Raw genomic sequence first — 14,347 nt, forward strand, 5'->3', positions numbered from 1 at the left:
TATCTCAACAGTTTAATTTAGTTTTCGTTTGATTATTCGATTTCGGTTTCTTTTAAATCATTCTTCGGATATCAGAATTTGTCAATATTAAACAGTATTACAACTTTATTAGAATTTAAATTAATTAGACATAGTGTTATTGTTCTCCGATAAGTGTCTATCCAAAATTTAATAATGCAAAGGGTACCGTTGGTTTAATTTCGTACAAGTGTGAAACTAATAAATGTAACGTGTGTCAACTGCGTGATGGTTAAAGTTGGCTCAATTTCGTCCAGATCTGAATAATGGTAAAACTTCAGCTGGTCTTTTACGAGTTCGACGCTCTATACTCTAACTCCGTCAATTACATTTTTATAAGTTGTTGAATTTTCTTAGTTTGGAATTGTTACGCATGCAATGCAATGCTGCAGGGTGTTAAAATTCAAACTTATTGAGTTGTAGCTATGCAGATAACGCGAGAACGCTCTGCTCTCCGCAATTTGAGGTTGTGATTAACTTAATGCGAATTATGTTTGCAAGGATGATCATTTCAAAATTTAAGTAAAAATTAAAAAAAAACTGATAACACCATAATGTTTTTTTGAAGTTTAGGATGTTCGGTGTTGAATGGATTTTGTTTGATTTTTCGCCTTTTTTTTTTTTTGTTTTCGCTGAGAAAGTGCCTTATTACTACCGCCCAGCCTTCGTGGGGGGCGACTGAGCGGTTATGCTGGGGTAACCGTGCCTTACGGCCCGGCGTTGAGCCGCCCGGATTTGATGGTGACCTTCGGGCGACCGCCGGGCCGAGTCCCTAACCCTATATACAACTTAACCTATGCACGGCCTACCAGCTAAAACTCCGCGGTGGCCCTCTTCGGCGCATTAGGGACGGCTGCGGGCTTCCTCTGACGTTAAAGTGTCTAGTCTGCGACCGCAGCCGCCGCTGCGCGGTGCCGCCTTGCGGCCCGTCTCCTATGGAGGGGGGGGGCTCAGAAGCCCCCGCGCACCGAAGGACGCCCTCTTCGTCTACGGCAGCGTGAGGCCAACTACACACACTGCCGTCCAACCCGGGGGTTAACCGACAAATGTGCAAAGATGCACAGAAATGCACTAGGGCGGACAGCCCCCTGCTGCCCGCCGACGACCCCCTTCGTGGCCCCTATTAGTCGCCTCTTACGACAGGCAGGGGTTTACCGTGGTGGTATTCTCTAAACGCCCCCATTCCACAGGGCGGCCTGACGTTTTGAAGAGGTTGCATACCTCAAGTTACTCCGCCGTGTGACAATGAATCCGATTAGTAGTTTTAAATCTATAAAAATATTTTTTTTTTATATATCTAATCAAATGAAAAACTTAATCGCTACTTTCGAATAAATCGATGTTATTTCGTAAACTCCCTTACATAATAAAACAAGGGTTTCACATAAAATATTGTATTGATTCGGTCATGTACGCTGGAGGCTAAATTGTGAGGCGGGACCGCGCCGTCGAATCAACAAGACAAATATGATTGGGTGCCTAAATAAATCACGTCGTGAAGTTCGAACGTTGATTAGTCTCTACGTGAGCTTATGTTGTGTGTTCGCTTCGAAAGGGACTATTTTTCTCTGGCAGATATTGATCAGGAGTAGTTTGATTGGAAATATATTAATATAAACAATAAGTAAGTAAACAGTAGCATTACCATATAAAACTTAAGATTACAATTACTGCGTGTCACTCCACAGTTCTCGGCACCCTGATATATAAAGTGTTTAGTCTCATATTCTCCAGTAATTACGCTAGATAATGTCCTTGAAACTGGTGGAGTTTGGGGGTAAAAATAAACATTGTGCTGGTATCTACCCAGACGGCCCCTCGTATACAAGACCTACTAATAGTAATACAAGTAACTGAAATATATTTTTCGAAAGGTTACATAACTTTGGTTGACAAACGTTTTCATTTATAGTTGTAAGTTAACTCAATAAAATACAGAAGAGTACAAAAAATAAAGTAATAGGCATTTCAATATATTTTCGTAATACAGTATATAACTGGGGGAAGTTTTATGATTCCATTTAATTTCATTATACTATAATCTGTTATTCCAATGTTGGAGAGCTCCGTATAACTGTTTTGATATTAATTCATAGAGTTCAAGGTATATCGATTGTAGCTTGAATTATAATCGCTTTCAGCATTCCGATGTGCACACGGTTATAATGGCTGTGTGAGATTTACAGTTCTTATAATATAATTTATGAAATTTAGTAATAAGTTAGTTGAGTGGAAATAAGGGTACATTTATGTGTAAGTTCACTTAATATTTTGCATATAAAATGAAATTTAGATGCAATCCGAGCTTATTAAAATATATGGCAGTAACAGATAAGTACATTTCGGAATTAATTAGTTCGTTAGTTAACGGTCAAAATAATTACTATGTAACAACATTATATTTGATGTCCACACTTTGATTTACATCCATACTACTTCGGTATTCAGCCAATTTGTTTCGTGTCCTCCGGCGAATACTATTTTTCCTTCGCCGAGCGCCGGTGCCCATTTTCCATGCGAATCACTTTTTTACGTGCCTCGCGTACAATACGCTGTCACAAATTTAAATTGAACTCTCTCACCTTGTGGATATAAATAAAATAGGAAAATATAACGCTCGTATTGTGGTCGGGCGCATAAAAAAACAAACCTAGTATTTTCATCATAGCATTGTTTGAATGCATTCATTAGAATTATAAAAAAATATAGTGTGCTTTCATGCTACTAATTATGTTTCTGTGAATGAAAATAAGCCTAAGGAATTACGAATATAATGCGTTTCTTTTTTTTTTTTATAATCTTTTTGCGCTATTTGCAGTGGATATCGGTTGTAGTGGATTCCAGAATCCTAGGTTCGGTTTCCATATCGGAAAATTTGAGACGGTTTTTCTAACAAGATTTGTCCGGGATTGGAAGAAGATTTATCCGCCCAATAGGTTTTTGCCAGTTGGTCGATCGGTCGTATAAATAAAGCCAAATCGTTTCTACAAAATGTAAAAAAAAATATTGCGCCAATCGACGTTACAGTAGAATCACGGCAGGAGGATAAAATTATCTTTTATTTTTAATACTTGTATTATACATTATCAGCGAGATTTAGCTCAAATCTTCTATCTTATACCTCGATTATGAGGTATATTTTTATTGTTTGCACAAAAAACTTTCGGCAAAGCAAACGAAAATGACAGCTCGCGCTGCCTATAAAATGTACCTTTGTAACCATTATTTTTTACGAGTTTGTTTTTGGTTTATGACGTCACTTTATGTACTGGCGTAATAATTATTGTTCATTGACGGAATTTCGGTCTTATATCAACGCAACGAGGTAGCTTTTCGAGTACCGAAAATTTATTTTATGATAGACTGTGTACCGTGCCAGTTTATGCCCACCTTAAGTCATAACAGAATGATGAAAATTGAGAAGAGTAGTTTTTATTTATCTGAAAATAAAATGTATGTTGTGGTAATATAAATATAATTAGTTAGTTTTAATATTTTGTTGGTAAGACGATGATAACTAATATATGCGTAGTACTCGTATTGTTGGAGATCAGTTCTTGGATGAACATAGGTACTTAGTGCTAGTACTAAATGTTAAAGATGTGGATCTTTATCATTTTATTCTGGTCAATGAATTGTAGCTAGCAACTTTTAAATTCTTATCATTTAGTTATATTATGATTGCCGCGCGTTATTTTCTAGATATTACCAATTATAATAAAATAGAGTCCATTATTTTTATTTTATTTATATTATTATTATTATTTATTATTATAACGCGGCAGGAAAAGACCTACACGTGAGATTTGGGCTTTGATCTTTTGAACATCACGCTGCTCTAACACTACACTTAATAAATGGATGCCGCGTGAAAAATGTGTCAAATAAAAGCTCCCTAATACTAAAATTAAATAGTAAAAAGTTACCCCGAGGCGATTCTTTTGCGCTCCGTCTTCACACTGAATGGACGTCCATGCACGGTAGTACATTTGTCGCGGCCCTAGTCACACAGTTAAGTATATGTATATATACCTCGTAGGGAACTTCACATTGATGCCTATAATGGCCTGCGAACATTTCCCCTCCGGCTATCATAGAGGAACCCTTCCTTCCACCATTTACTTCTCCACTATCCACCAGGTAGCAGCAGTCGCTCAGGCGTGGAATTCCAGTATCTCAGGTTTCCCTCTGGTTGACTGCAGTGACATCTATAGCGAAAAAACAGTAAAAAGTGAAACCGAAACAAAATTGACTACAACATGGTTATGTCTTTTTAAGTTAAAAGATATATTCATAAAAATTCTGGATTTCCGAGTATGATAAAAAATGCCTTCACATATGCCTAGTTGTGCGGTATTCATAGCATTGGAATCAAAACTCGAGAAGTAAAAGTTTGCATCGTGTTATTATGTCTACTAAGACTTCTTTCGTTGGAAGCATATTAATTAGTTTCAAGCCATATAGTGCGCTGGGAAAAGTTTGCTTTTCCGGTTCTTTTCATATCTTTCTTTGAATAGAAGTAGATAATACTGATGTATGCAGTGCTGCCATAGCAATCATAGATTCTATGTTCAGTGGTATAGAATTCGTTTTTAAATGAAAGAATGTTTTAAGAATTTAATTTGTAATGAATATTATACAAAGGTGTTTATCTCAATTGTATTGATTTGCAATGTGTTGTTGTTAAGCTTAATTACAAAGTTCTTTGATGTATTCTTGTAATTGTCCATTATTGTACTGAAATTTAATAACTTGTAGTTTAACAAAAAAAAAAAAGTAATTTATGTGTCATGGAAATAAAATTCAAATGAATTGAAGGTATAATCAGACTACCAGAAGTCATTACTTCTGATGTATTGATTTCAGATGGAATAATATCGCTTACTGTGTAATTTATCAACGCATACAACATAAAATATAAAATTGTACACAGATACCTCTGGATTCGTATAGCATTATTCGAGCGTCAATTAGCCAAGATCATTGAGCACCTCGTGACAAACGCGACTCGGTACTACGAAAGGGATGCACTAGTCGCTGATCCCGACTACGGAAGCATTCTCAGCTCTCTGCTAGTCGGACCATGCGCTTTAGAATACTCAAAAGCGAAAGCGCCCGCTTGCTTCTGGTCTGATCCACCTGCTGACGAATTGGTGAGTACTTATGTCGTTTTACATAAAGTTTAAAGTAGTGTAGCAATGTCGTGTTTAGTTCAATTAAGTAGAACGCTGTATAACTATGTTGCGGTTTTCTTCATGGATAAATAAAATTGTCCAAAATTGTATTGACATTAATAGATATTACAGTCTAACTGGTCTATATTTTTCTTGGACGTCACCGTAATTATCTTATGCAGCGATAAGTCAATCGAGTTTTCTTATAAATATGATTTTCGTATTTCTTAAAATCTTTTCCATTAATTTCATAGTTCCTTTGACCACTTAACAGGTGCAAAGACATCGTATGTCCGCCGGAACGACCACACCACCGTCAGTTCGAAGGCCGATCCTCAATTTCAAAAGGAGTTTGAACGCATCTTCAGATGACAGCAGCTCTGCCAGTACAGGTAAAGCTTTTATAACGCGAAAGTGAAATGCAATCAAAGTAGATTTTGTTACTTTTTATCTTCTTTCTTTGTCTTTAGTTATGTAAATTTTGGTAATGTCATTGTGAATTATAAACTTCGGTAAATTTGCAAAAGTACTCCAGTGTCCAGAGTAATATAATTTCCATGCACTATCTCTATTGTTGACGATCTGGTGAGGGTCGCCGGAGTCCGATGGATGAGGGCGGCCCAGAACCAGTCCCTGTGGCGCTCAATGGTGGAGGCCTAGGTCCAGCAGTGGACGATTCCTGGCTGAAATGATGATGATGATAATGATCTCTATTGTTTGTGTGATGTGTTGATGTGTGTTAACAGTTACTGGCAAAACGGGAACTTCAAGTGCCAAAGATTACGTTGAAAGCTTGCACCAGAACTCTACCGCGACTCTACTGTACGGAAAGAATAATGTTAAAGTGCAACCGGTGAGTAAATATTATGATTGATTAAAAGTAGAAGTACCAATTAATAATAGCGACATATGGTCTTGAAATATATGCTTTTTTATAATGATTTATTGATCTTTTTTTTGGGTTTAGAAGACTTTATTTCTCATTAAGAATTACAAAATAATTCACGCGCTGAGAAATTACATTATAACACCAGTTTTGCGAGCGTTCAACAGATGATGCGTCAAAATACAAATCCAAAAGCGGGTAGACACAACTCAAATTTTTCGCAAGCACAAAAATATCGCACACCGAGAAACACGGACTACAGCGACTGGATGCAGCATTTATTGATCTTCGTACTTGAAAAAGTTAATTTTGAGAGATGTATTTAACTATCAAAATGATAGCATAAAAAACAATTATTAGAAATGTTTTGAAAGATGAATAAATATATTGTTTAAGGATAAATCAACGGTCCCGACGCAAAGTATTGAATCTGCAAAATGCAATTTTACAGATTCGATATTATACGTAGGGACTGTCGAAATATTTAAGAGTGTGTCTTATTCTTTTGTAGAAAGATGTGGAGGAACCAATGCCGGGTTACTTGAGTCTTCATCAGACAGCAGCTGGATTAGTTATAAAATGGACGCCCAATCAACTCATGAACGGGTACGCGGAGAGCGAAAGCATTGACAAAAGGTAAGATCATGATAAAATACACATTTGGTTGATGACGTAGATGTAGTGTTTAGCTTCTTGTGGATATCTTACTGGTCGGAGATATGTTCATAAAACTCGTGTCTGAAAATTATTTCAGCGCAAGATTTGTTATTCATTGATTTCTATTTTGTTTCTTAAATTTTTTTACTAGCTCGGCCCCACTGTTCCGCTCCCGTGAAAATCTTTTTCCGAGATAAAAGTCTCGCTTTAAATTTTTACGGAATAAAAAGTAGCCTTTAGCAGAAGTATGTTAAAAATGCAAAATCGGTTTAATACTTCCTGAGATTAGCGCGTTCAAACTCTTCAGCTTTATACATGCATCAACAGTGGGGTTATATTAGTTTTAAATTAATAATGCTAATTTAAATTTAAAAATATCATTATAATAGCCATGCCATATTGTTATTCTGCTTTCTAAGATGTCAACGTTCGTACCTCAGTTTAGAATTCATACATGGCTACAAGGGTCTTGATTCGCGGAACGTACAAAGTTTTTCGACGCACATTGTCTCTCGGAAGAATGCCGTAGCTTTAACCTGAAGTGACCCGAGTTTACTTTGAAATGTATAAAAAAGAAATAATACAACTGGAACAATACATTTCTCCGATTCGTAAGACTCGATGTAAAAGCGTATAATCTTTGCAATTGTTATACGATAAAAAGTTTCTCTTTTGATGTTTTTAATATGTCTGTAATACCTGCTTTATGTAAATTACTTGCCAGTTTGTTCATACTTTGTTTTATTATTAACTTACTTCTTGTTTCTTGTAAGCACCTATAATAATTGAGCATTAAGCCGATTACTCATATACGAGACGTCACACAAACCAGGGTAAATAGATTTAGAGAGATAATAGAGTCTTAACAATAGTAAATAGACCGAACCAAAAAACTACTTAAATCTAAATAAGAAGTCCTCGTAATTATTCCCCAGTGTGCTTTTCATGTTTGCGAGAGCATCGCGTGTCTTCTATTTGTTTCTTGACATCGGGGGCCGTAGTCAACATGTCTTACTGCAATTGTTACCGTTAATAGAAATCGCTGTTTATATATGGAAATGACATACTATCGATAAGTCCATCGCATCCTCATACATAACGTTAGTGTTAACGATTGTTAAAATGCAGCTTAGTTACAGCCCCTGACTCGACATAAGCCCGGAGTTAACTGTTCTATTCAAGTTGTAGTACGCTCAAACTTTGCTAGCGAACAAGGTATTCGCTACTCGCCATGATTAATAGCCAGGGTAAAAGTTACGGCTCGCTAGTGAGTTCTCGGCTCTATCCATTGAGTGTTGACCATTAATTACGTGTTGTGAACAATGGGTGTTACGCGAATTTGTTGCGTTCCATTATTACAAAGAAAGCGCTTTATTCAGCCATGTTTGCTTTTGTACGGTTTTATTTCTTTATGCGAAGGCTGGTTTTATTGGGAACGCGATTTATCTTTATAGCAATAAGAGTGATCTAAATTGAGTTGTATTATATCTAATTTATATTGGATTTATAAAAATATATTATGTATAGATAATCAATTGGATGTATACAGAACTTATTATAGAGATAATTTTGGGGTTATGATTTCTTAGTCCTCACATTTTTATTTAGGGTAACAAGATTATTTTATTTTATATATGGAAATATTTTAATATTCCGTGTATTATTTTCAATTATTATTTTAACTAGGATGAGAAAATAAATGAAATAGTTAATTAAGAAACTTCGTATATTCAATTATGCTGTTTCAATAAAAGTTGTAGGTCCTAGATCTTGTTTGTGTACTTTCTTGAGTACTTGTTAGTTATTCCCAAGGCCCGAGCCGAATAGATTTAATTTCGCCTTTAATATATTTAGGATCGTCGTATTAGAACTTCAAGTTCGTTTATACACTAAAAGGGATTATAATAAAAATAAATAGAGAATACATTTATTATTAAATAGAAGTTTATTGTGTTTATTTGTAAATAAATAATTTGATTACTTTGTGCTGTGTTAACACATGAGTGATCGCGAAGACTCTGTAATCTGTTGACTACAAAAGTTTACATACAGTGCAAATCGATCGCCCATCTTCAATCTTAAATGAATGATAGCCATTAATCAAATCAATATCAATAAGTTTGAAAAGAATGCTCACTTTTCGGCACGCAGAGACTTGGCCGAGCCCCTGGCATTGTTATAGTTCACAAGGGGCCTACGGTGATTACTATCAGGTGGAACTCTTGTCTTGCTCGTTTGCCTAAAAAATTAAAAAAAACGATGAAAAATATTTTCTTTATTAATTTATACTTATTCATCGAAATAAAACAAGTTCTTGGATTTTATGGCGGTTTTTTCTATTTATACGGATTCCGGTCCGGTACAATGAAGGGTGCAATGTTTTCGAAACGGGAGGAAATTAAAATATAAAATAACGTGCAAACTAGTTTTATTACGGAGTATAACATTCGCGTAAACATAAAAAATCATTATATTTAGTCATATATAATTACTTTATTATAACCATATTTATGCTTAAGTATGGGCCACTTCGTGCCGCCCTGCACATTCTGTGCGTGGAAGCACAATAAACAAGTCCCCTCGGCTGTGGTCTATACGGCCTATTAACAAATTCGGCACTGATTGAAACACACACGTAATTATTGGACCATTTTAATACACATTTGCTTATTACAATGTAGCGCGTAGTGTCTGTAGTGTGTATGCGTGTAGCTTGCTCCGCTGTCACCTAGTGCATGCGTCCGCGTGCCCAAACAAGTGTGTTCTGTGCAGCGTCGCCCCGTGCACTGTGTACAGGCAACGGTGCTCCGGACCCTTGTGCATCGATTGGTATGTATTGTTACTGTCTATAGATATTGTATTTGCTGTTATTTACTAGTTTATAATGTATTGTAAATATTGAAAAAATCACCAAATGATATAATCCCTACAATAGCTCAAAAAATTACGTTTTTCAATGGGCAAAAAGCAGCAAGTATAATATTCTTCTTTTACGGCCGTTTTCAATAAACGATCACAATAGCAATCTTCAATCTTATTCCGAGAGTGAATCAATCAAAATGACTCATTTGTAAGTATGTCAAAATCACTTGTTTTCATTGGTCCGGATTAAAGTAGATCGAAAAAATCGATTGGTATCGTATATTGAAAATGGTGGTAGTCAGTTAATGGAGCTCAATATTACTAAAAGTAAGTAGTAATTCTTAGATTCAGCAATCTTTTATGTATTTTATTATGTGTGTTATAATAACTATACGATCCTTATCACATAATGACAAAACAATTTCCGCAATGCAGTTGCATGATTTTTCTCTTTGGGGCCAGAAGTTTGATGTAGTTTATTGTGCTCCAATAGTTGTTTGATTACTTTGCCCGCAAATCTAGTTGTTTATGCAAAGCCGTGTTTATTAGTTTTCATGTGTTTTTTTATTGACACTTTTTCATGTTCACCGAAATACTTTAGGTACTAATGCAGTTGTTCATCTATGAAACTAGTTCCTGACATTAGCGCATTAAATAGACAGACTTCAGCTTTATATAATAACTAAAATTTGGTCACGGCTCCGCCCGCGTTAAAGAGTTTTACAGGAGCAGAGTCCCGCTTTATATTGTCCCGGGATAGAAAGTAGCCTATATCCTTCCCGGAGTTTCAAACTATCTCCATACCAAATTTCATCGAAATCCGTTGGGTAGTTTTGAGTTTATCACTTTCAGACAGGCATCCTGAGATTAGTGCGTCAAATCAATAAACAAACAAACAAACTCTTGAGCTTTTTATACTATTATATATAATAATAATATCAGCCCTGTATTATATACTTGCCCACTGTTGGGCACGGGCCTCCTCTACTACTGAGAGGGATTAGGCCTTAGTCCACCACGCTCGCCTAGTGCGGATTGGTAGACTTCACACACCTTCGAAATTCCTATCTCTAGAGAACTTCTCAGATTTTCCTTCACCGTTAAAGCGAACGATAAATTCACAAAGAACACACACATGATTTTTAGAAAAGTCAAAGGTGTGTGGCCTTGGGATTTGAACCTGCAATAGTATAGATATATATTACCCTCGGCTGAAGAATTTACGTCCAATTTATCACCGTAGTGTGTACTGGGCGATGTCGCTGCAAGTGTGCGTGTGGGAAGTGGTGTACGTGCACGTGCATCGGTCGCAGGCGAGCGACGCGCTCATACTGGTCGGCCAAGACGGCGTGCAGCGGCCGCCCATACACTTCCCTAAGGGTGAGTTATATAAGGACTGCTTTATTCAGCCTGAAAAAAGAAGAAAGAAAGAAAATATTCATTTGTAACTGGCAAAAGTATATAATAATTACAAAAAGAAATCTATTTGCTCGTCATAAAAGCGACCCCAGCTCAGCATATGCTGATTAAAAAAAAACAAGCACTGATCTTCCGCTGGGCCGTTTTGTGAATGAAGAAATATGTTTGAAGAAGTTTGTGGGTGGATCTGTCTGTAAATTAATTTCTTAGCGTTACGCTATTGCAGCTAAGAATTAATAAACCTGTCGAATCTTTGATCATATGGATAAATTTGGCAAAGCTAAGTTGATTGTAGATTCGTGCAGTTTATTTATTCGGTGTAGTATTAGGACTTAAGAAAAAGATTTCCAGACCTAAGTGTTTCTACCATCAATGATTTTTTCACCAAATTATTGTAAGCGCAAAACTTTTTATCACAGTTTTATCGGTATTAAACAATCTACTTCATCTGTCTGGATAAATTGTTGATTTGTTTGCAGGCGGTCATTTATTATCGTTTCTGAGTAATTTGGAGACGGGTCTCCTTCCGCACGGACAGCTCGACCCGCCGCTTTGGTCACAACGGGGAACTGGCAAGGTAAGGACTTAGCCGTAGATTTTAAAGTGTGTTTTACATTAGTACGTACTCATTAAATCACAAATTGCGTGGTTTGTTTAGTAGGTACTTATTGCGATGTTAAGATGTTTTGGATGTTCCCAATACAAGATAATTTTGACATTGCGTTACTAAATGAAACCAGATACTTATCCATTAGGAAATAACACTACAATAAGTAACTTGAACCGTAGATGTAAAATAAAAAAGTTTAGAACAAAACAAATAGTAATAAAAAGTTATTTTAATATTACGCGTCGTAATGCCACTACTACTACTCTAAGATACTTCGTCGCAGCAGCAACATCATACTTTCAGTCAGAAATACATTCACAACACGTCGTATTCGCATCAAACAACAAAATTATCAATAAATAGAAAACTAAAACCAGGATTTTTGGTGAAAATATTTGTTAAATATGAATGATTTTTGGCACAATGTCAGCAGAGGTGAAGACGAGCATGTGGTTCATTTAGTAACGCAATGTTAAAATGACCCTGTATATGGTTCTTGTCTTATCAACGCGCTATACGATGCTTTTATCTGGAGTCAACTAGTAAAGACCACTAGCTACAGGGGTGTTTGCCTATATCTTCTTTTATAATATACAAGGTGGCAGTGGCGTAGGATAAAATTTTCCGATAGGGAACCCAACACAACGTTCAGGTTCTAGTAATATGCATTAAAAGCGGTCTGCGGTCGTTCTAATTATAAGTAGATTTTACATAAATTAACAAAGGGAATTCGGCAGGAATCGGGTTATAATGACCCTTCGTCACTGCAAGGCGGGGTTATCTACTAACCAAAACTAGTAAGAATGCTTTCATTTAATTATAATATTTGATCGCTTTTTTATAATTCAAGGTATTCGGTCGAAGTAAAGGCAGAAGACGCCCGATGCCTAGTCTGTGCGAAACAAGTGAAACGGAGGAGGTTGAGTGGGACGAAGCGGCCGGGGACTACGTGTTCCGCATAGTCAACAACGCTATAGCAGATAGAGAAGGTATATTGAATAATATCAATGTCATAATATAAGTAATGTCAGATCCCCAGGGTGATTTCTTTGATCCTCGATGTGAAAAAAATAGTCATAAATTTTAAGATGTGCGTCTTTGCAGTCGTTATTTAAGGCAGGAAAAATTTCTAAGTAATCTTCAAAGAATTAACTTTGCAAAAATTGCATTCACATAATAAATTAGTTTATTCTAGAACCGCACGCGTCATGTAGAAAATTGATTGATTTTGATTATTTTTTCAGTTTTGTTACATTAGTAACAAAACTGAAAAATCAAGAATATTAATTCTTGATATTAATCTGGAAAATTATAAATTTCAAATTTCAAATTTAATGTCAAGTTCTTAAAGTTTAATCTGCATCGACAAAGTCATGGATAATCTAGTATCTACTCTGTCTCTCCTTTGCAGCGATGCGTCACTCACTACTGGAGCGTGCGGTACAGTCCCCCCCGCGCACCCCGCGCCGCCCGCTCGCCTCCACCTCCACCACTTCATCTGACTCCTCCACCATGTCGGTGGACTGTCCCCCGTCGGCGGGGATCAATGGGATGCCACCCCCCACGCCGGTGCAGCACCAGCCGGTCGAACAGGTACTGTACAACGGGGTGAATAGGAACTAACAGACTGAGATGAAGGTTTAGATAGGTTATATTCCGAGATAAAGCAACTTATATTATAGCATTAACTTGGTAATAATCATCATCATCAGCCGCAGGACGTCTGCTCAACATGGGTCTAACCCAAAGATTTCCAGATCGACCCATTTGAAGCGGTTCGCATCGAGCGATCTCCTGCAACTTTTATGAGGTCTTGGTAATATTTTAGCGGTAATCCAGTATAACCTTTAACATTGTTATAGTATTTATCCGCCGCTGTTAGATAACAGTATTAAATGTCAATTAGTACTTGTACATATTACGTGTCACAACACATATTACATCTTAATTAAACCGCAAGTCTATTGTGTGGTTTGTTTAGAACGCGGTTTATATTAGCTGATCTAGTGGCGCCCACCGTGTAACTAACAATAATGAAAATTACCAGGCTAAATTAATTCAATAACATCGACTTGTGTATTAACATGCTAATATATGATTTATTTTACTATTTTTTTATTGCCTCGGTGGCGTAGTTGTATAACGGTACAATTCCAGTTCTGACTTCTCGGGTTCGATCTCCGGGTCAGGCAGTGATATTGGCTTTTTTAACTCAGTATTAGGGGTCTAGAATTTGTGTCCGATATGGCGATAGGCTTGTTCTCTGTCACACATATGGGAATATTTGCTCATGGCGGAAAGTGGGTGAACTAGTTGCGCCTCTGACCACCCCTTTTAAAATAAAATAAAATGTTTTATTCATCACGTAGGCGAACATAGTTGCACTTATGATAAGTCACGGTACATGAGAATATTTAATTATTGTTTAAATAAAGTAGCTTATATAAAAGGGGATAACAGATGTGAGGGTGTGTGTGTACTATGTCAGTATGCTTTTTTCTAGTCGGCATCAATCGAGCTGGTGTGCAGCACGATGCGGCGTCAGATCATATCGCGCGCGTTCTACGGCTGGCTCGCGTACTGCCGACACCTGTCCACCGTGCGGACGCATCTCAGCGGACTCGTGCATCCCAATATCGTGTCTGGAGGTACTGTCATTTTATATCGACCAATGAATAAATGTAAATTATAATTAACTGTTATGCTATTTTGTCTGGTATA

The 14,347-nt window shown here is 36.8% G+C and overlaps 1 protein-coding gene across 3 annotated transcripts in view; it reads left to right on the forward strand.

The window, feature by feature from the left end:
- The window catches only part of LOC115441376 (small G protein signaling modulator 2), a 55,696-nt gene that overhangs the window by 26,478 nt on the left and 14,871 nt on the right, over positions 1-14,347 (forward strand). The window contains exons 5-14 of one of the 3 annotated variants that reach the window (XM_030166149.2): positions 4,952-5,171; positions 5,467-5,584; positions 5,939-6,045; positions 6,590-6,714; positions 9,448-9,564; positions 10,841-10,977; positions 11,496-11,593; positions 12,477-12,615; positions 13,038-13,219; positions 14,130-14,274. In XM_030166149.2, the coding sequence (XP_030022009.1) occupies positions 4,952-5,171; positions 5,467-5,584; positions 5,939-6,045; positions 6,590-6,714; positions 9,448-9,564; positions 10,841-10,977; positions 11,496-11,593; positions 12,477-12,615; positions 13,038-13,219; positions 14,130-14,274 (1,388 nt within the window). The remainder of the gene's footprint in view (positions 1-4,951; positions 5,172-5,466; positions 5,585-5,938; positions 6,046-6,589; positions 6,715-9,447; positions 9,565-10,840; positions 10,978-11,495; positions 11,594-12,476; positions 12,616-13,037; positions 13,220-14,129; positions 14,275-14,347) is intronic. The other 2 variants (XM_037436665.1, XM_037436666.1) reach the window with 2 other exon arrangements.

The sequence above is a fragment of the Manduca sexta genome, chromosome 9 (genome assembly GCF_014839805.1).
Source record: "Manduca sexta isolate Smith_Timp_Sample1 chromosome 9, JHU_Msex_v1.0, whole genome shotgun sequence".
Classification (NCBI taxonomy): Eukaryota; Metazoa; Arthropoda; class Insecta; order Lepidoptera; family Sphingidae; genus Manduca; species Manduca sexta.